This window comes from Gigantopelta aegis, chromosome 7, assembly GCF_016097555.1.
Source record: "Gigantopelta aegis isolate Gae_Host chromosome 7, Gae_host_genome, whole genome shotgun sequence".
In the NCBI taxonomy this organism is placed as follows: domain Eukaryota; kingdom Metazoa; phylum Mollusca; class Gastropoda; order Neomphalida; family Peltospiridae; genus Gigantopelta; species Gigantopelta aegis.
The window spans coordinates 37,617,071-37,641,277 of NC_054705.1; the positions used below are offsets into that span (position 1 = coordinate 37,617,071).

Here is a 24,207-nt window from a genome sequence, read left to right on the forward strand (position 1 = left end):
TACCTGAAAAAACTAAAATTGCATACAGGGTTGACATGGATTTCACTCCATCATGGTTCAGTTAAGGTGATGCGATAGCTAGATTTGGTTTCCAACAATTAATGTAATTGAACCTGACTCTTACCAAGAAAAACAACAAGAACAATAACAAAGGCCAATATCTGTATGTTACTTTTCAATACAAAAAGTCTTAACATCCTGTTAACAAAACTGTAGAATGATTATTAATATATGAATACAGGTTATTACCAGAGTTTGTTAGGGAGAGACCTTAATATAGGCATCGCCTGTTGGTCAATCCCAAACGTTAAACGTTAATAAATATTGTTTAAAAAAGAAAGAAAAAAGAGTTTGTTTCTGTATCGTCAATATCATATATTAGGCATAAAAACTGTATTATGCTTTTTATTCCTAATATATGATATTGACGATACAGAAACACACAAGGATAATAATCTCTTTATCATATAATCTCAAGCTTAATACAATGTGCTCTTGCAAACTGTTTACACAACTTTAATTCCAGTCAGCCATTACTAGATATTCAAATGACGTAAGAATATATGACACAGTGCCTTTTTGAATGGAAATGACATCAACCGTGAATAGTCATTTTGGATGTCCTTACATAAAAATAAACTAGTGCTTAACGGGTTTTTTGTTTTTGTTTGATGACTATGAATGCATATGTCAATTATGAAGTGTCAACGTAGTATGTTTGTTTAAATGTCAATAAATGTCTACTAACCTTTTGGCTGGCAATACGTCCCACCGCGTGATGTAGAGTGACGGCAGCACGTCCACCATTAGGGCTAAAGAACAGTGTCGGCAGTATCCAGCCTGGAGCCCCTTCCCTCCGCTATACTTGACTGTCAACAGTGCTTCTATCACCTTAATTAACAACAATTAAAATATCTGAAGGTGTCTGCGAAGAAGAGTACATATAAAGGCAAATAACAAAGTTATTTTGGCATTGTTTTTGTTAGCCAGTGAGGTATAAGAGTATGATGTCATCATATTTCAATTTAAAGGTCTAAGTGGCGTAGGAAGGTACCAAAAAGTGTGTGTGTGGGGGGGCACACTTTTATATTTACACACTTTTACACTATTATAAAGCAAATATAAAGCAAAATATCTGAAAAGTGTGGGGGGCACATGTCCCCCTTGCCCCCCACTTCCTATGCCAGTGGGTCCTATGTCAAAGTTGAAACTACAATATGTTGTTATTTTCTCATTTATTTGTAATAAATTAACTACAAATTAAATGATCCAACACATAATTTCCATAATTAACTCTAGAATAATAATGAATAAAGTCTAATACTGTGCTACAAGTGGGGTTTCCTGAATAATTTATGGCTAAATATAGCATGGTCATCAACCATCTTAGTTTCTTTGTCAGCTGACTGCAAAGAATTACGGGTATACTTAAAGGGCCGATTTCATATGTCTAGGTTATCAGTGGGTTTTGGAAACATGGTTTAAACCTAGGTTAAACCCTGGGTCATGTTTACTGTGCATTTCACATGTCTGGTTTTCAGTAATCCTAGTTTAACACTGGGTACAATTGTATTGCTTGTTTAAACCTGCCCTTGAGGTGGTTTTTCGCTGGGTTTGCTCAAAGTAACTTTTCTTCATGGATACTTTCGGCAGCAAAATCGTGTTTTACGTCAGTATTGCAGAGCCATGAAATGTGAACATATTTTAGAGATCATTTGAAGCCACTACAGAAACGAATACAGGGTGGGGGTAGGGGGGTTCAAACACCCTCCCCCTTTAGACAAGATGCCCTTTTGCCTGTTTGTTTTTTAGCACGACTGTATAATTAGATCCACCCCTTCACCATGTTCGTGGCGAATGAACAACAAAATGCCTGAGATATATAGAGGATAATAAACGAGATACCAGTTATTATTAAAATTATGTCTCGAATCAAATCATTTTTAGTTGTCGCGAGCTTTAGCGAGTGACAAATGAAAAGTATTTCACTCGGGACATACACTGATAATAACTGGTACCGAGTTTGCTTTCTATTTATTACCCCAGCTATGTTTTCTCTAAACGCCTTTATTTTAGGCGCACATGCATGTACATGTAGGCTATAGAAACAATGTAAACCACTTTACACACTGTTCTGAGTATTGCTATAACTTTGCATTTTAATCACGTTCACAGATAATTTTCAAAAACAAGTTATCGTTATTCTGCTAAAAATATAAATAATGAGTTGTGTTAAAAAGACATTTTGTTATAAATATAATATTAAAACAGTCGTGAACTCATTAAAGTACATGACGTCATTTTGTGTTTGCCAAATCGCGACGATGTTATATTTAGTACCGACAAAGTCATTGTTTTGTCAGCGTCAAATCATCCAGTAATATTATACGTCACAACACTGCATAATATTTCTCATTGAGAAAATACGGAAAATATTTTCCCTGTTATGAGTGGTCACTTGGGGTAATAAATATAGTTATTTATTAAATTAGTAAAAATAAACATTTTCTTCATTGTGTATGAACTGCATGAAAACAGGAAGTACTAGTAATGAAAGTTGATCGGTTACCACCGGTATCAAAGCAACAAACGTCTATCATAGACTGCAGTCTTATAATGACATACTTTTGTTTTTGTCTCGTCTTAATAAAGGGGGAACAAGGCGATACAGGCCCAGAGTTTTGAAAATTTGACCATATGTTATCTCGGTGCCCTCAGGCGTACGCGTCCCATCTTTTGTTTTTGAATATTATGTTAGAATTAAAGGGAAATGCCAATAATAAAACGTTTATTCATATTTGCATTATAACCAACAGCTGTGTAGGGTTCTGTAAGCATTTTTGCATTATTACCAACAGCTATGTAGGGTTCTGTAAGCATCTGACATGGATTATAACTAATATTGTGAGTAAAATGATGGAAATACATGGTGAAACGTTTTCAGGCCAGCTCATTTTCCCAAATATGTCCATCATTTTTGACAGAATGTGAAGGTTTGCTCCACATTTGGGATTTGGGGGGGGGGGGGGGGGGGGGGAGGAGGAGGTAGCTAATCCTCCATCTCGAATGCGAATGCTAATAATATATCGGTAATGAGTTTAACTACAAAGTGATGAAGTGTAAGCTATTCCTCGCTTATGTTCCTTTCCAAATCTGCGGGTAACCCATGTAAAAAGCACGGTTTCGTAAACATGGGTAAAACACACACATGTGAAATACACCCGTATGTCTTGGTCAGGTTTTTCAGCGTTTTACGTAAACCAGTGTTAAAACTAGGTTTTAATATAATCCGGTGTTTCGAAACCCAGACATATGAAATCGGTGACATCACTAGTTATTGCGTGTGATACTCTCAAGATTCCCCCCAAAAAACAAATGGTTTCTACTAGTAAATGGAATTATTTGGTTGTATTTTTTTATAGGCATATATATATATATATTTATTACCCCAGCGGTCACTCATAACAGGGAAAATAAAAATCATAATTTCTCACTGAGAAATTATCATGCATTGGTCTAACGAACAATACTATTGGACAATTTGACGCTTACAAACCAATGACTTTGTCGGTACTAAATATGACGTCATCACGATTTGACAAACACACAAAATGACGCCATGTAGTTTAAAGAGTTTGCCTTTACGGGTCTCTGTTTTTGGTGTTAAATTAATAACAAAATATCATTTTAATGCAATTCATTATAAATTTGGAAGCAGAATAAAGAGAACTTGTGTTTTTAAAAATTATCTATGAACGTGATTAAATTACAACGTTATAGTAATTCTTAGAACAGTGCGTAAAGTGGTTTACATCGTTCCTATACAGGTTGGCCTTCGTGCATGTGCGTCGAAATTAAAGGCTTTTAGAGAAAAATAGCTGAGGTAATAAATAGAATAACAAACTCGGTACCAGTTATTATCAAATTTATGTCCCTCGTGAAATAATTTTTATTTGTCACTCACTAAAGCTCGTGACAACTGAAAATTATTTCACTCGGGACATAAATTTGATAATAACTGGTAACTCGTTTATTATCCACTATATATATGTTTCAAAGCAAAAATAATTAATAAATATTTTTGGCGGGAACCGCCATTATAACAACTGTGACACAGCATCATTGAAGATTCGTGTGAAATGAACTTTTGAACATGTAATTATGGAGGTGCATAGAAATAATATGTGAAGTGTGGTTTTAAATACAGTAGAAGGAAAAAGTGAAGGTTTTTTTTGCCTTAAATTGGAGGGGGGTGGGGGGTGGGGGGTACAAGCTTCCTCCCAGTTCTTCTGGGCATATTATGACGAGAGTTGTCCTTCTTTTTTTAAAAAGAATAAGAGCGTAAATAGGTTTATGTCAATATTTAATCAATTGTAGTGCACTTGTTGGAAATAACAGAGAGAAAAAAATGCACTTGGGTGGTTCCATTCTGTGACGCAAGCATCTCAGGCGAGCACTCAACCGACTGAGCTAAATCTTGCCCCCATGACCTATTAGTCTCTTCTAGTTGGACCCCAAGACCTATAGTCTCTTCTAGTTGGACCAGTACATCCTTTTTCACAGGCTAAAACTAGGGTCTGCGACTTAAAGATGAATGAACAATGAACCTGTAGGTTATAAGGTGGATGAAGGGTTTAGCTATTGACAAATGAACAAACACTGTGGCGTGTTTTATTTTCTCCAAGAACGAAGCCCGGCTCACCTTGCTATCGAGACTATCGGACCTGGACCGTGTAGACTTTGTTGAGCGACAGGGGCTGGAGAAATCTGAAAGAACACAAAGGAAAGGGATGTATGTTTACATGGCGGCACACTGTATAACTATGTTTCACTTTATATTCCACCCTACCACTCCCTGTGTTGTTAATGTATGTTTACATGTTGGCACATCGTATAACTATGTTTCACTTTATATTCCACCCTACCACTCCCTGTGTTGTTAATGTATGTTTACATGTTGGCACATCGTATAACTATGTTTCACTTTATATTCCACTCTACCACTCCCTGTGTTGTTAATGTATGTTTACATGTTGGCACATCGTATAACTATGTTTCACTTTATATTCCACCCTACCTCTCCCTGTGTTGTTAATGTCTGTTTACATGTTTGGCACATCGTATAACTATGTTTCACTTCATATTCCACTCCACCACTCCCTGTGTTGTTAATGTCTGTTTACATGTTGGCACATCGTATAACTATGTTTCACTTTATATTCCACCCTACCACTCCCAGTGTTGTTAATGTATGTTTACATATCAGCACATGGTATAACTATGTTTCACTTTATATTCCACTCAATTACTCCCGTGTTCTTAATTTATGTAGCACCGTAACCATTTTCAGGGAAGTGAGAGGGGCTGGAACAACAAAAACTTACTTTCTTCTGAAGTCGAACAGAGGCTTTCAAATAGCATATCCTGGATTGGACAAAACCAGCCAATCGCAGACAAGCTGACGAAATCCAGCCAAGAGAATGTACTACGTGTGAATACTACTTTTGATCTAACTCTTGTGCGTGGCACGGCAGTGTTCGTCAGCCAAAAGGCGCATAGTTTTTTTAGTTGTTTTTTTAAATCAATCAAATTGTACTTTGATTCATAAAATAACAAAAAGAATAACTGATATTTTTCCAGCTTCCATTACACCCAAATAAAATTCCCTGCATTTTCCCCGAATCAGACCAAAATTTAAAATTCCCTGAATTTTCCCCGAATCAGACCAAAATTTCAAATTCCCTGCATTTTCCCCGAATCAGACCAAAATTTCAAATTCCCTGAATTTTCCCTGTAAGGAATTTTTTAAAACCATTTTCCCCGTTTTCCCTGTCCCGTGGGTACCTTGAGTCTGCTTTAGGAAATAGTTCTTCATTTTAGAAAAACATAATCCAAATTTACTAAAAAGCCTTTTTTAATCTTTCTTTGATGGTTACAAGTAGGTTGATAGTCCAGTTTAAGAAAGGGTCATCATTGAAAAACAATATAAAATAGGGGGTCGGGGGTAGACATTTTTAAAAACTTTAATTAAGTGGTAATCTTAACAGATACTGAATATGGGAAGATAATGTTTAACATGTTGCTTTAATGATAAAGGATACTAAATAAGGGAAGGTTAAATTTTTTTGTTTAACAACACCACTAGAGCACACTGACAACATGGTTCATACAGACTTGGCGAACAGAAATTCCAGTACTTTTCAAGTATTTTCAAGTATATTTTTCAGTTTTTCAAGTAGTCTTTGGCACAATGTTACAAGAAGTTTAACACACACACATCACTAGTTAACTACAGCTGACCGTTTTTCAGCACACGACTGGTTACCTGTCTCGCTCATAAACCGGTTCAACTATTAGTAATGCACTGTTTCCAGTAGACAGCAGCCCAGTCTACTTTAATCTTCACACTGTGGTGCATATAGCAAGCGCAACAAGGACTTGTAAGCCAGTCTATCTATACCGGCAGCAACACATATCACTTCCGGGTTTTGATTACGACAAATACCCGAGAAATACGTCAGCAAATACGTATTATTTTTTCCAGATTTTAATCAGTAAGAGAGACATTCTGCTTGTAAAAAAACTCAAGTACATTTCGGCAATTTTCAAGTAGTTTTTAATGAAATTCCAGGACCTTTTCTGAATTTACAAAATTCAAGGACTTTTCAAGTACTACGTCAAAATTCAAGGACTTTTCCAGGCCCGTGCGAACCCTGGATAAATGGATGTCACACATTTGGTATTTCTGACATGTAGTCTTCAAATGATACCTGTTAAATTTTTTTCATAAGCATTAAGGGATCTTTTATATGTAATTTCCCACAAACAGGACAGTACATACCACAGCCTTTGACACACCAGTCGCGGGACACTAGCTGGGGTTAATAAAAAACCCACCAAAATGTGGTTGCCGAGGTGGTTTGATCTGAATACAGAATAGAATAATGTTTAATACCTGGAGAGAGAAGGTCAGGTGACAGGAAGTCACTGAAACCATAGATACAGAGAGAAAAACACAGCTGATTGGCTGGCTGTAGCGGAAGTTGTGACTTGATGTTATCCTTGCACCACGTGAACATCCGTGAACAGAAATCTGTAAAACAAAAATTAAAAAAAAACTCTTAGGTCGCACATACCTATTTTAAACATCCGCACGTTTGGTAAATTGCAAATTTATTAACACTTAAATGAACGAATGTACGAACAAATAAACAAATTAATAATTAATGAGCCTTGAATGAGAAAGAAATGTTTTATTTAACGATGCACTCAAAACATTTTATTTACATATATATGGCATCAGACATATGGTTAAGGACTACACAGATATTGAGAGAGGAAACCCGCTGTCACCACTCCATGGGCTACTCTTTTCAATCAGCAGCAAGGAATCTTTTATATGCACCATCCCACAGACAGGGTAGTACATACCACGGCCTTTGGTATACCAGTCATGGTGCACTGGCTGGAATGAGAAATAGCCCAATGGGCCCACCAACGGGGATCATTTCCCATGACCGACTGCGCATCAAGCGAATGCTTTACCACTGGGCTACGTCCTGCCCCGAGTGAAGAACGGAGATGAAATCTATAGTCCCCTCTGGATGGACTGGTAGGGGACTAATAACAGACGATCCTTAATTAGGTGTTAAGCCAGACAATTTGCACTGATATGTCCGAACATCAGTACACAATTGCCGTAATTGTCAACCAATGATTACCATTATCAATTTTCTGGGTAAGAGCCACATCAAGTTTCTCCACTGTGATATCACTAATATTGTGTAGAGTCGTCATACACTCCAAGCTAAAAAAAATAACACAGAAATCAGTTAATCGCTAATTTTGTCATCAAATTACCTCCCTTTCACATTTTATGCAATACATAACACAGAAATCAGTTAATCACTAATTTGTCATCAAATTACCTCCCTTTCACATTATATGCAATACTAACACAGAAATCAGTTAATCACTAATTTGGTCATCAAATTACCTTCCTTTCACATTTTATGCAATACGTAACACAGAAATCAGCTAATCACCAACAGCTAAGCATTGATACGCATAAATCATTTCCACATTAACTAACCTTTGACCCATATATTAAGCATTTGTCATTAATATATTGTTTCAATATATTTTCACATTAACCCTTGACCTGCATATAAAGCAAGACATTTATCATTAATGCATACCGACATTAACTGATCTATTACCTACATAAGGCATTTTTGGCTTCAGTACATTTTAACACCTTACTGACCTTTGACCTGCATACAGCAATGCCGACGCACTGGACACGACGTTGGCACTGTTCCCCACAGACGTGAAACTGACCGACTTGGGCAGGGACGACTCGAGGGTTACCTGGGGCAGACTCGGGACGACATCCACCTCAAAGTGGGTGTGGCCCAGCTGACGGAGATCCTTCAGTTTACAGTTGCTACGGACACCAAGAACATGCGTGCAATAGCCTGAATGAAAAATATAAAAAAAGTTTTTTTTTAAATAAAGAAATTATTGTAAGATATGTCAATGAAATGACATTACCCATCTGCCATTGTTGTAACAGGTTAATATATAATTATATAATAAAGAAAGAAGAAGTTTGTTTTGTTTAACAACACCACTGGAGCACATTGATTAATTAATCATCGGCTATTGGATGTCAAACATTTGGTAATTCTGACTCGTAGTCATCAGAGGAAACCCGCTACATTTTCCCATATGCAGCAAGGGATCTTTTATGTGCACTTTCCCCACAGACAAGAAAGTACATACCATGGCCTTTGTCCAGTTGTGGTGCATTGGTTGGAATGACAAAAAAAACCTGAATCAGCTGAATGGATCCACCGAGGTGGTTCGATCCTGCGACGCAACCACCTCAAGTGAGCACTCAACTGACTGAGATAAATCCTGCTCCAAATTATATCATAACTTTAACCTTGCATTGATGACTAAAATATTTCCCTTTTACTTTTAAATACTGGACAGCTAGCCACAAATGCCCATAAGTAAACGCAACTTTTAAAATATTTTTGCCTAATTTTAATCACCATTAACTGATCTAAAATATAAAAATTACAAAAACCCACGAAAATAGTACTTACCGATTCATATAGAAACTTTATTTTATGTATTTATTTATCCACTCGACATGGTTTTTGTCAAAAATAAATCTAGTAGTCTAAATGTTAATATAATAACTTTAACCTGACACTGATGACTAAATTATTTCCCTTTCACTCATATGATAACCTACTTATCTCCCTTTCACATTTTATGCAATACATAATAACCAAGAACATGCGTGCAATAGCCTGAATAATAAATAGTATATATATATATATATGTATGTATGTATGTATGTATGTATGTATGTATGAATGTATGCATGCATGTATGTATTTGTATATACAGTAGAATCTCATTGGCTCAAACGCCCAACGGTCGAACCTACCGGTATTCTCGAACCAAGAACAAAGTCCCGATTTCCCCCTCTATTAAACCCTTTTATTTTGGTGCTGATTGGTCGAATACACCTAGGGTCGAACAGAAGCTTTCTCTCGAACCAGTTTATTGGTCCGAACTGTAAAATTAAACATATTTAGCTCGAACAGCTAAGTCTATGGGAGGAAATATATATAAAACAATAATTTATGTAGGAATTTTTCATCGACCTGGATGCATCCTAATAGTAGAAAAATAGCCATGATTGTGGATAACTGTCCCGCCCACTCTAAACTGAGAGGTCTGAAAGTTATTGAGCTGATCTCTTTGCCACCTAAGTTAGGTGACCTAACACAACCAGTCAAACACAGCCCATGGACAAAGGTGTGTGATAAACAACCTGAAAAGCCACGACAAACGACAGCAGACAGAAACACAATCGCACTAATTACTGGACGCAGTGTATTTGATGCAGGTGACACAAAAAACAAGAGCAAATTGTTTACGTCACGCTAAGTTTGGTTCCAGCTCTAACGACGACACGACTATGAATGAAGACGAAGACGACGACAGTCATGTTCCAGTTTTATATATCCTCTATTATATAGTTTTGTCAATCGTATTTGTTTCTTTAACGCTGATTAATAATTGTTACAAATATATATCTCATCCAACATTTGACGGCGACTTCATTACTCATGAGTCAATCGGATCATCTTGCCCAGCCGGTTTTATGGAAATGTCCGATTGATTTTTGTGGTACAGAAACACCCGACAACGGCCGAATGGATGGTTCGAACTACCCGATAGGTCGAACAGACTGATGCACCGACAGTGTTCGAGCCAATGAGATTCTACTGTATATATCGAGAGAGAGAGAGAGAGAGAGAGAGAGAGAGAGAGAGAGAGAGAGAGAGAGAGAGAGAGAGAGAGAGAGAGAGAGAGAGAGAGAGAGAGAGAGAGAGAGAGAGAGAGAGAGAGAGAGAGAGAGAGAGAGAGAGAGAGAGAGAGAGGGCAGAGCGAAGAAGAACAAGAGGGCGAGAGATAGAGAAAGTTGTCAATACAATGACATTACCCATGTGCCATTGTTGTAACAGCTTAATATTATATAACAATATAATGATTCAATTGTCTGCCTTTCACTAATGTGATGACCTAATTACATCCCTTTCACATTTTAGCAATACATAATAACTTTAATTATCTTCCAATTACTCAATTTCATTACCTAAAATTCGAAGTTGTCCTGCTGCTTTTGGCTGTCCTAGTAGCTTGACATGGATGGGCCCTGATTCTGGGGGGAGTGTCGGGTTAGCAGGGAACTGTTCCATCTCCACGCCATCCGTAAGCAGACCCTGGCAAAGTTAAAAAGGTTTATTTTGTTTAAGGACACCACTAGAGCACGTTGATGAGTGTTGTTAATTAACAATAGGCTGCATGGGAATGAATGAATGGTTAACATCTGAACATTCTGAGACGTACTCTTCCAAGGAAACCTGCTAGATTGCTGGGTATGTCTTATAATGTATAAAATGGACTTAAAACACTCTCAATGAACTGTAACAGTCTTACAATGTATAAACTGACCCCAATATTCTAAATGAACTGTAACATTACACTGTATAAACTGACGCCAGTACTTTAAATGAACTGTAACCGAGTCTTACAATGTACTGTATCTCAAGTAATTGACTGTAACCGAGTCTTACAATGTACTGTATCTTGAGTAATTAACTGTCATCGAGTCTTACAATGTGTTGTATCTCTAGTAATTAACTGTAACGGAGTCTTACAATGTACTGTATCTCGAGTAATTAACTGTAATAGAGTTTTACAATGTACTGTATCTGGAGTAATAAACTGTAACCGAGTCTAACAATGCACTGTATCTAGAGTAATTAACTGTAACCGAGTCTTACAATGTACTGTATCTCGAGTAATTAACTGTAACCGAGTCTTACAATGTACTGTATCTTGAGTAATTAACTGTAACCGAGTCTTACAATGTACTGTATCTTGAGTAATTAACTGTAACCGAGTCTTACAATGTACTGTATCTGGAGTAATTAACTGTAACCGAGTCTAACAATGCACTGTATCTTGAGTAATTAACTGTAACCGAGTCTTACAATGTACTGTATCTCGAGTAATTAACTGTAACCGAGTCTAACAATGTACTGTATCTTGAGTAATTAACTGTAACCAAGTCTTACAATGTACTGTATCTTGAGTAATTAACTGTAACCGAGTCTTACAATGTACTGTATCTTGAGTAATTAACTGTCATCGACTCTTACAATGTACTGTATCTGGAGTAATTAACTGTAACCGAGTCTAACAATGCACTGTATCTTGAGTAATTAACTGTAACAGAGTCTTACAATGTACTGTATCTCGAGTAATTAATTGTAACAGAGTCTTACAATGTACTGTATCTTGAGTAATTAACTGTAACCGAGTCTTGCAATGTACTGTATCTTGAGTAATTAACTGTAACCGAGTCTTACAATGTCCTGTATCTCGAATAATTAACTGTAATGGAGTCTTACAATGTCCTGTATCTCGAGTAATTAACTGTAATGGAGTCTTACAATGTACTGTATCTGGTGTAATTAACTGTAACCGAGTCTAACAATGTACTGTATCTTGAGTAATTAACTGTAACCAAGTCTTACAATGTACTGTATCTCGAGTAATTAACTGTAACAGAGTCTTAATATGTACTGTATCTCGAGTCTTACAATGTACTGTATCTCGAGTAATTAACTGTAACAGAATCTTAATATGTACTGTATCTCGAGTCTTACAATGTACTGTATCTCGAGTAATTAACTGTAACAGTGTCTTACAATGTACTGTATCTCGAGTAATTAACTGTAACAGAGTCTTACAATGTACTGTATCTCGAGTAATTAACTGTAACAGAGTCTTACAATGTACTGTATCTCGAGTAATTAACTGTAACAGAGTCTTAATATGTACTGTATCTCGAGTCTTACAATGTACTGTATCTCGAGTAATTAACTGTAACAGTGTCTTACAATGTACTGTATCTCGAGTAATTAACTGTAACAGAGTCTTAATATGTACTGTATCTCGAGTCTTACAATGTACTGTATCTCGAGTAATTAACTGTAACAGAGTCTTACAATGTACTGTATCTCGAGTAATTAACTGTAATGGAGTCTTACAATGTACTGTATCTCGAGTAATTAACTGTAACCTTACAATGTACTGTATCTCGAGTCTTACAATGTACTGTATCTCGAGTAATTAACTGTAACAGAGTCTTACAATGTACTGTATCTCGAGTAATTAACTGTAATGGAGTCTTACAATGTACTGTATCTCGAGTAATTAACTGTAACAGAGTCTTACAATGTACTGTATCTCGAGTAATTAACTGTAATGGAGTCTTACAATGTACTGTATCTCGAGTAATTAACTGTAATGGAGTCTTACAATGTACTGTATCTCGAGTAATTAACTGTAATGGAGTCTTACAATGTACTGTATCTCGAGTAATTAACTGTAACGGAGTCTTACAATGTACTGTATCTCGAGTAATTAACTGTAATGGAGTCTTACAATGTACTGTATCTCGAGTAATTAACTGTAATGGAGTCTTACAATGTACTGTATCTGGAGTAATTAACTGTCACAGAGTCTTACAATGTACTGTATCTGGAGTAATTAACTGTAACCGAGTCTAACAATGTACTGTATCTCGAGTAATTAACTGTAACAGTCTTACAATGTACTGTATCTTGAGTAATTAACTGTAACCGAGTCTTACAATGTCCTGTATCTCGATTAATTAACTGTAATGGAGTCTTACAATGTACTGTATCTCGAGTAATTAACTGTAACCGAGTCTAACAATGCACTGTATCTTGAGTAATTAACTGTAACCGAGTCTAACAATGCACTGTATCTTGAGTAATTAACTGTAACAGAGTCTTACAATGTACTGTATCTCGAGTAATTAATTGTAACCGAGTCTTACAATGTACTGTATCTTGAGTAATTAACTGTAACCGAGTCTTACAATGTACTGTATCTTAAGTAATTAACTGTAACCGAGTCTTACAATGTCCTGTATCTCGATTAATTAACTGTAATGGAGTCTTACAATGTACTGTATCTGGTGTAATTAACTGTAACCGAGTCTAACAATGCACTGTATCTTGAGTAATTAACTGTAACTGAGTCTTACAATGTACTGTATCTTGAGTAATTAACTGTAACCGAGTCTTACAATGTACTGTATCTCGAGTAATTAACTGTAACTGTAACGGAGTCTTACAATGTACTGTATCTCGTGTAATTAACTGTAACAGAGTCTTACAATGTACTGTATCTTGAGTTCGTCTTTCAGTGGATTCAAAACTTGGATCTGGACCTCGCACGTGTCCCCCTCCACCCACTGGAAATCTGAAACAAAAAACAAAAAATCAATTTAGAGTGTTTTAGTCAGTTGTATACATTTTAAGGCATACACATTTTACAGTTAATTTAGTGTATCATAGTCGGTTTATACATTTTAAACCATACACATTGTACAGTTAATTTAGTGTATCATAGTTGGTTTATATATTTTAAGAAATACACATTGTAGGCCTATAGTTGATTTCGAGGTTTTTTTTAAAGGCATACTGTCACAGATTTAAGGACCTTATTCCTCTATAAATGGATAATAAATAAAAATTACATTAATTGTTGGAAACCAAATCAAGCTATCGCATCACCTTAACTGAACCAAGATGGAGTGAAATCCATGCCAACTCTCTCAGCAATTTTAGTTTTTGAATTGTGGATCATTGCCATTATTCAATTATTTTTACAAAATATCATTAATAAATGGAGTATGGTGGTTATGAAGATGGCTGAATAAAGTACATTTAGGGACAAATTGAATTATTTTTGTTCAGGTAATACTTTGTTAGGCCATTTAATAGGTCAGTGGTCTGTGACAATATGCCTTTAAGTCAGCTCTATACATTTTTAGACTGGCCTCATTAATTTGACAAATTAAGTAAAAATCCATTAGGATTCTCCTAACTTTATGTGACAGTCAGCGCTCACACTGGAAAGGATTTAGTTTTAGTCAGTTTTCAAATATATGTAGAATATTTCCTTGAAAATTATAAAAAGTAGCCATTTTAAACAATTTGTTTTTATAAGAGGCAACTTTAGTATTGTGATTTACTAAATATCAAATGAAAATGTTATTTTAGAGGTGTTATAGGATAAATAGAATTTTATACTCGTGTTTTTATAATATACAAAATATCAACCTCGTCTAGCTAATCAGTATTTGTCTCGGCAATGTCTCAACAAACACTGCTTAATGTAGACTGTTGATATTTTCCATATTAAAAAATACTTGTGACTAATCCTCTACGTATATGTTGCCTTTCTAAAGTTTAAAGTTTGTTTTGTTTAAAGACACCACTTGAGCACATTGATTAATTAATCATCGGCTGTTGGATGTCAAACATTTGGTAATTCTGCTACATTTTTCATAATGCAGCAAGGCATCTTTTATATGGTATGGTATGGTATAGGGATTAACGTGTACATTCAGAGCAAGCTGTTTTTGTGCACACCTGTCGTGGGCAACGGTCCCAATAAAGTACACAAATCACCTGTTTATTGACATATTTCTTTTAATTTCAAGAGTAAACACCACCTTGTATATCAATGAGAGCCCAAACAAGTAAATGCTAAATTAGCTAGACCATCATTAAATAGATATTTAAAAAATATTTACATGTCTGTTTAATATGTAAGAAATGATTGACGAAAATCATTTTTATTCTATTTCTGACAGTACTGTAGTCCAACATTGAATATCACTAGCCATGGGAGTGGGGCTACCATAATCTAGAAGCCCTGTTGATAAAGGTGAGACAAAAAGCTATATGTATTTATTTTTACCGAGTTCTGGTGAATCGCTGCTCTTCTCCTCGCCGAGAAAGAGCGGAGTGTAGATGAAGATTTCATGCTTGGAGGTCGTATCACAGTTAATCTTGACGGGCTGCAGGTGAGGCGCCGGCGCCACCACCTTGAAAAACCTGAAACACAAGAAACCACAGAACATAGCAAACACTCCACAGCATTAATGAAGGGACAGATACACTGGCGTAGCAAGGATTTTATATTGGGGGGGGGGGGGGGGGGGGGGGGTGTGGCAACCCACTATTGGGGTGAGGGAGGCAACCCACACAATGTATGTATGTATGTATGTATGTATGACTTTATAAAATTTAATACAGTAAAAAAGAAAAAAGTTTTGACTGGGGGGGGGGGGGGGCATTGTCCCTGTGCCCCCCTTGCTACACCACTGGCCAGATATAGAAACAGACGCCTCCGACCACTCAGCCCAGGTGTGTAGAAATCCCTGCAGATGTGTGCAATTAAAATTATTTTTCGGCTTAATGTGTGGTCAGTCTGAGATCGATCCCCATTGGTAGGCCCATCAGGCTATTTCTCGCTAAAGCCAGTGCACCACGACTGGTATATCAAAAGCCGTGGGGTGTGTTACCCTATCTGAGATCTAAATCTCTGACTTACTTTACAGAAGGAAGATGCGTTTTCCAACACTACTATCTGAGATCTAAATCTCTGACTTACTTTACAGAAGGAAGATGCGTTGTCCAACACTACTATCTGAGATCTAAATCTCTGACTTACTTTACAGAAGGAAGATGCGTTGTCCAACACTAATATCTGAGATCTAAATCTCTGACTTACTTTACAGAAGGAAGATGCGTTTTCCAACACTAATATCTGAGATCTAAATCTCTGACTTACTTTACAGAAGGAAGATGCGTTGTCCAACACTAATATCTGAGATCTAAATCTCTGACTTACTTTACAGAAGGAAGATGCGTTTTCCAACACTAATATCTGAGATCTAAATCTCTGACTTACTTTACAGAAGGAAGATGCGTTGTCCAACACTAATATCTGAGATCTAAATCTCTGACTTACTTTACAGAAGGAAGATGCGTTGTCCAACACTAATATCTGAGATCTAAATCTCTGACTTACTTTACAGAAGGAAGATGCGTTGTCCAACACTAATATCTGAGATCTAAATCTCTGACTTACTTTACAGAAGGAAGATGCGTTGTCCAACACTAATATCTGAGATCTAAATCTCCGACTTACTTTACAGAAGGAAGATGCGTTGTCCAACACTAATATCTGAGATCTAAATCTCTGACTTACTTTACAGAAGGAAGATGCGTTGTCCAACACTAATATCTGAGATCTAAATCTCTGACTTACTTTACAGAAGGAAGACGTGTTTTCCAACACTACTATCTGAGATCTAAATCTCTGACTTACTTTACAGAAGGAAGACGCGTTTTCCAACACTAATATCTGAGATCTAAATCTCTGACTTACTTTACAGAAGGAAGATGCGTTTTCCAACACTACTATCTGAGATCTAAATCTCTGACTTACTTTACAGAAGGAAGATGCGTTTTCCAACACTAATATCTGAGATCTAAATCTCTGACTTACTTTACAGAAGGAAGATGCGTTTTCCAACACTAATATCTGAGATCTAAATCTCTGACTTACTTTACAGAAGGAAGATGCGTTTTCCAACACTACTATCTGAGATCTAAATCTCTGACTTACTTTACAGAAGGAAGATGCATTTTCCAACACTAATATCGGAGATCTAAATCTCTGACTTCCTTTACTGAAGGATTACGTCTTTTCCAACACTAATATCGGAGATCTAAATCTCTGACTTCCTTTACTGAAGGATTACGTCTTTTCCAACACTACTATCTGAGATCTAAATCTTGACTTACTTTACAGAAGGAAGACGTGTTTTCCAACACTAATATCGGAGATCTAAATCTCTGACTTACTTTACAGAAGGAAGACGTGTGAGTGCCACCGGGGGTAGGATCATTCCGTTTTCCAGTGCCAGTGAGTGACACGTTCCCTCACACCTGGCTGTGAGACCCTCCAGTGTTGTGATGGTTTCACGACGCTCCTCTTCCGTCAGGTGCTGGTACATAGTGTGCAGGAGAAACGTCATGTGTCTACAGAAAAAAAAAAAAAAAAAAAAAAAAAAATTGCAATAAGAAAAAAAAGAAACAAACAAATGTTTTATTTAATGATGCACTCAACAAATTTTATTTACGGTTATATGGCATAGCCGATGATTAATAATCAATGTGCTCTAGTGGTGTCGTTAAACAAAACAAACTTTTTTCTTTATTTTTTTTAATCAATGTGCGCTAGTGGTGTCGTTAAACAAAACAATTTTTTTTTTTTTTTTTAATGAATGCACTCTAGTGGTGTTAAACAAAACACACTTTTTTGCTTTCTTTTTTTCCAACTGACTGAGGTAAATCCCGCCCTAAAGTACAACAAGTTTCGACTCACTCACCTGACGGCTAACTGTGGGTTGCCCATGCGACGCGCAGAGTACACTAACTCATGCAAGACTCTAAACTGCAAAACAGGCCAGCCATTTGCATGATCTGGAAACAAAAAAACAACACATTTAAATAATAAGAGACCTCTCATTGACAAACTCCTTGAATGGTATATACCAAATCCATAGACGACAATAGTAACATATGTGGCTAAAACGTCTACCTGCAGCATATCAATCGATATATACACCACGGCAGGGGTTTTGCCAGAGGGTAAAACGGGTATGGTGCCATACCCAAATTTTTGGGCAGATTTTATAATCTTAAGTTAACTTTTTGACAAAATTAATTACTTTTTATCATTACTGTATGCTTTTCTTAACCCAAACCATAAACTTAATCCATTTTCTTTCTGGGGGAGGCCCCCCATACCCCCTTTTGTCTGTTGTTGCATTCAACTCCATAGTGCCATACCTAAAAATTTATTTCTGGAAGAAACACTGCATGGATATAAATACTACCACCCCTCATCTTTAAAGTGAATAAGTAAAAATTGGGGGTCAAGCTGTTCATTTCAGAGATAACAGGTAGCGTCTATGACTACCCATATTCCACACAAAATTTGAGTTCTTTTTTTACAGGTACCCCATACATGTTTGCAGCACAAGGTTACTTGACACAGTGGTACTAGATGAAATAAAATTGCATAATTTTTTTTTGCCCAGATGAAACAACCAACACACTCACAGGACTTGTGGTATTAACTGCTTTATCAAAAGTTGGGTGCACCTTACACCTTGACCCAGCCGAAAGTTATTTGGTTTAGTTCTACCTATAGAGAGAATACTACATCTATGAGTGGCCGTTAGATACCATTTATCATATGAGATGTTTGAAAACACATCTAATAAATGAAAGAGAATTGGATACATTTTAAAACAATTATATGAAAAGATAAGTTGGATCTGCCTAAAATCTATATAGTAATAGATAGTAACGATGTTTACCTTTGATAAACTCTTTTTATATGAAAAGATAAGTTGGATCTGCCTAAAATCTATATAGTAATAGATAGTAACAATGTTTACCTTTGACAAACTCTTTTATATGAAAAGATAAGTTGGATCTGCCTAAAATCTATATAGTAATAGATAGTAACAATGTTTACCTTTGATAAACTCCTTTATATGAAAAGATAAGTTGGATCTGCCTAAAATCTATATAGTAATAGATAGTAACGATGTTTACCTTTGATAAACTCTTTTTATATGAAAAGATAAGTTGGATCTGCCTAAAATCTATATAGTAATAGATAGTAACAATGTTTACCTTTGACAAACTCTTTTATATGAAAAGATAAGTTGGATCTGCCTAAAATCTATATAGTAATAGATAGTAACAATGTTTACCTTTGATAAACTCCTTTATATGAAAAGATAAGTTGGATCTGCCTAAAATCTATATAGTAATAGATAGTAACCATGTTTACCTTTGATAAACTCCTTTATATGAAAAGATAAGTTGGATCTGCCTAAAATCTATATAGTAATAGATAGTAACAATGTTTACCTTTGATACTCTTTTATATGAAAAGATAAGTTGGATCTGCCTAAAATCTATATATACTCTTCAAAAGAAGAAACGCAAAACCACATTGTCGTAACATTTGGAGAATTGATTTAATTATTGAATGGTGAGTCCGATAATTACCAAATGTTGCAGGATTGTTCACAATTCACTCTAGTCCATTGTGAGTAAGTGATAGGACACACCACCTAGGTCAAGGTCATCTGGAGTCAATACCGGGTGTGGCCTCCGCGTGTGTTGACAACTGCCTGGCACCGCCTGCCCATTGAAGCAACCAGAGTACGGATGACATCCCGGGGAATGGTGGCCCACTCGGCCTGCAAGGCTGCTGCCAGCTCGGGCAGGGTCTGGGGCTGTGGTTGTCGCTGTCGGTCCAACTCGTCCCATAGATGCTCAATTGGGTTCAAATCCGGTGATATCGATGGCCAAGGAAGGACATTAATGTTGTTGTTCTGTAGGAAAGCCGCTGTAAGACATGCTGTGTGAGGCCTGGCGTTGTCATGTTGGAACACTGCGTTGGCGTTGGCCATAACTGGAACGATGTGTGGCCGGAGGATCTGGTCAATGTAGCCCTGTGCATTCAGGTTGCCCTGCACGTGGACCAGGTCAGTTCTGCCAGTGTGTGAGATGGCTGCCCACACCATGACACTACCCCCGCCGAATCTGTCCACTTCCTGCACGCAGTTTGCCGCATAACGTTCACCACGACGCCTATACACGCGACATCTTCCATCATGACGTCGGAGCAGAAATCGGGACTGGTCACTGAACCACACCTGTCTCCATCGCAGTTGAGGCCATTGTCGATGAATCTGGCACCACTGCAGTCGGAGTCGACGGTGTTGTGGTGTTAAGATGACACCTCGAACTGGACGTCTGGCACGAATTCCTACCTCACGTAGGCGGTTCCGTACGGTCTGGTCGGATATCCTGCACAAACCTGGTATTGCTGCGGCTGTGGAGGTGGCAGTAGTCAATCGTTCCCGAAGGTGGCGTACCCGGATGTAGCGGTCCTGCCCGGGGGTAGTGACCCGTGGTCAACCGGATCTAGGGAGGCCACGTGTTGATCCATGTTGCTGGTAACGGTCCCACAGTCTGGAGATGGTGCTTGGGGACACATGGAATGCCCTGGCAACGGCCGTTCTGGATTCGCCTGCGTCTAGTCGGCCGATGGCATTGTTTCTCTGTGGTTCACTGAGACGTGGCATGTCCTGGATTGTCAACTGTCGGCCAGATACAGAGGCCAGGCAAGCGAACACCCTGCACTTTTATACTGTCGGTGTTCATGTTGCACGTGCAGACAACGCACGTGCAGTGGTGACATGGTTTGCACGTGGCTGCGTTTTTGCGAATATTCACATTTTGGAACTTTATTGTACAGTAGCTGCGTTTTATCGAATGTAACCGTGGGAATGTGTTTGGGACATGCAATGACCTTATATTCACAAAGCATGAACCGGTAGGAAACATAAAATCGGAGTTATAACCCATTTGTACCCTTTTGCGTTTCTTTTTTTGAAGAGTATAGTAATAGATAGTAACAATGTTTACCTTTGATAAACTCCTTTATATGAAAAGATAAGTTGGATCTGCCTAAAACTATATAGTAATAGATTGTAACAATGTTTACCTTTAATAAACTCTTTTATATCAAAAGACAGGTTGTATCCACCTAACGCCTGCAGTAGCAGATAGTAACACTGGTGCCATCCAGTGGAGGTTCCGTGGGTGACACACTGCATGGCGGCAACCCTCTTGAAAAATGACGCTTTCCGCTGAAAGCCAATCTGAGAATACAGAGAGGCTAGCGTGCTGTAGCGATTTATCTGACAAACAGAAACAAAAGAAATGAGCCATAATTAATAAATTATACATATACATGCACACATATCCTAGTTAATCAACATTTGCTAGGGATATATCAAATATATGTCATGATAAGCAATGTTTTGCACATGTTAAATTTGTGCGATATGTCGTCAGTGAAACTATGCAATTTGGATGTTCCATACATCAATGTAGTAATTTATTACCCATATGGGCAGTGAGATGCGTGTGAATATATGTTTTGTATGTTTCCCTAGAGAAAGATACAAAACATATTCCCTGCTGACGTCATGAAGTTAGTTTGGTGACGTCACTGGCTTTCTTTTCTTTCATGACGTCATCAGTTTCCTCAGACTTTCACATCTTGTATAAGCTTCTAAACTATTTACACTGTGGGTGATAAATACAATAACCCACTTGATACTCTGAATTACGGATTATCTGTCCATCATGAAATTAATGTTGTCAGTCACTCGCTAAAGCTTGTGACTGACAAGATTAATTTCACTTGGGGGACAGATAATCCATAATTCCTTGTAACTCATAAGTTATTGTCTATTTATGACTACAATTAGATATGTCATCCATCAAAGACAATAAATGTAGTTAACTTAACGTGACATATGCTAGCTTGTCCAAATATCACGGTAATATACCTATTACAGTGAAACCTCTCAACACTGGACCCTCTTAAAACCGGACATTCCCTCAAACACCAGACATTTTACAGAAACCAGGACAGAACTCAACCTCTCTAAACTGGATCCCTCTTAAAACCGGACATCTGTCTTGGTCCGGTTTAGAGGGGTTTCACTGTATTTAGAGAATAACTAACGAGCTACAAGTAGTTACGAATTATCTGTCCCGAGTGAATGAGTTGGTTACCGTTATTCTCTTTATTACTCATTGTCAATTTTAACTGATTTTTAATGTAACAATTCCTCTGCAGTCTACAACAAAGCCATCAGCCATTACGTCATATAATCTTACGCGCAATACATGATGTAATGTAAGTGACGTCATAGCATAATGGCGTTCTTTTCACAGCCAAATGTTTACAGTACAAAAGAATACAACTGTATTTGCATTTGAAAATAATTATTTTTATATATTACTAAAGCCGCTACTTATGAAAATATACCATTTCATGTTTACGATACAAATGAGTCCATTTGTTTTTGAAAAATCTTTGTAGATTGTATAGCGTATGTGTAATCCGACTCATGAATAGAAACATTATATGAATGAAAGTGAAGTTCCGGCCATGGCAAGCAACCAACCAAACGTTGTGATTTTTAAGCCAGCCAATCAGTAGCTGTAGAAACAATCTGCACACTGTGCAGAGATAAACATAATATAACCCCGTATATTTGAGCCCATATGGGTAATAACACAAAATATTAATCAAATAATAAAATGAACCCAAATGCATCAGGCTAATATTGGACTCGAGTACTCGAAGGTCAAACTTGACCCGGACCCGAGCACTCGACACTTATGCTAGATGATGATGAGATTAAGGAATAAAGTAAAATACTAGAATTATGCATCTTAATTCCTGAGCTGAACATGGATGCCAAATCATGCCATTGTATTGCATTTAGAAGTGTTGTGATGGAAGGATGGTCAGTTTAAAAAGAGAACATAGCGCATGATCATATAATTATTGTGTAACTTAATACCGTTGATTATCTACTGCTGAAATTAATGTCCTACGTTGTCCATTGTATTATAGTTGCTCATTGTATTCCACCTTGTACGGGTACTCGAGTCCTGTGAACGGACTAGAGTCTTGCTAGACTCGACCCGTGCCAGAGTACCCGTGGAGACCCTATTGTGAATTGAAAATTTACGTAACCCATTTGTCGGCTGTGCAAAAAATAAATTCAGAATATCCATTTCCTTTTTGTATAACCAATTATATCCATGTCTTTGATGTCCTAAATTTAACGCACAGACGAAAAATAGGTCATGCTAAATTAGATTTACCCAAGCGATTTATGAATGAAATAATTGCTCTCGTGATTTTCAGAAGCCTGAGCATAATTTTGATTTTTGATTATGACTACTGCATTAACTAACCTTATCCTCTTCCGAAGAAGTCAGGTTTATATAAACAACATTCTGCAGAAAATCAGAAGCTTGCAAATATTTCTGAAAGAAACATAAAAAGACAAATAAACAAAGTGAAAAAATAACAGTGCTGATGACACCTCAAGTGTAAGTGCGACACATGGTCTGGAGAGTGGGAGAAGAAACTCACCATTAACAGGGAACAATTTGCTCAGTATTGCATCGCGATTTGCAATGCAAGTTTCAGAGATCGCTAGCTAAACAAATTAAAAAAACACTGAACAGCAGTTGCAGATCAATTTTCAACTGACTAAAAATAACACTAATCAAGTTTTTAAAGTTTGTTTTGTTTAACGACACCACTAGAGCACACTGATTAATTAATCAGCGGCTGTTGGATGTCAAACATTTGATAATTCTGACTCGTAAGAAAACCCACTACATTCTTTCATTAGCAGCAAGGGATCTTTCATAACCACTTTCCCACAGACAGTAAAGCACATACCACAGACTTTGTCCAGCTGTGGTGCACTGGATGGAACGAGAAAATGCCCAATCAGTTGATAAAAATCTGTTCAGTGCGTCGTTCTGGTAAATTATGATATCACAAGACACTAGGGGTGTATTCTTTTTATCATCCATTATCATTCCTTTAATTTGCGACAACTGTAAACAATGTCAGTTATGTGGGTTGAATGTCACTATATTTGGCAGCTGTAGACTCGTTGAATGTCACTATATTTGGCAGCTGTAGACTCGTTGAATGTCACTATATTTGGCAGCTGTAGACTCGTTGAATGTCACTATATTTGGCAGCTGTAGACTCGTTGAATGTCACTATATTTGGCAGCTGTAG

The 24,207-nt window shown here is 37.1% G+C and overlaps 1 protein-coding gene across 1 annotated transcript in view; it reads right to left on the bottom strand.

Moving 5' to 3' along the window:
* LOC121377500 (trafficking protein particle complex subunit 9-like) overlaps positions 1-24,207 on the bottom strand; it is a 58,448-nt gene that overhangs the window by 15,948 nt on the left and 18,293 nt on the right. Inside the window, exons 7-18 of the mRNA XM_041505512.1 lie at positions 23,361-23,432; positions 21,082-21,277; positions 17,876-17,969; positions 17,349-17,525; positions 15,394-15,530; positions 13,802-13,887; positions 10,682-10,808; positions 8,267-8,477; positions 7,722-7,807; positions 6,956-7,093; positions 4,703-4,767; positions 749-891 (exon numbers count right to left, since the gene is read on the bottom strand). Of these exons, the coding sequence (XP_041361446.1) occupies positions 749-891; positions 4,703-4,767; positions 6,956-7,093; positions 7,722-7,807; positions 8,267-8,477; positions 10,682-10,808; positions 13,802-13,887; positions 15,394-15,530; positions 17,349-17,525; positions 17,876-17,969; positions 21,082-21,277; positions 23,361-23,432 (1,532 nt within the window). The remainder of the gene's footprint in view (positions 1-748; positions 892-4,702; positions 4,768-6,955; positions 7,094-7,721; positions 7,808-8,266; positions 8,478-10,681; positions 10,809-13,801; positions 13,888-15,393; positions 15,531-17,348; positions 17,526-17,875; positions 17,970-21,081; positions 21,278-23,360; positions 23,433-24,207) is intronic.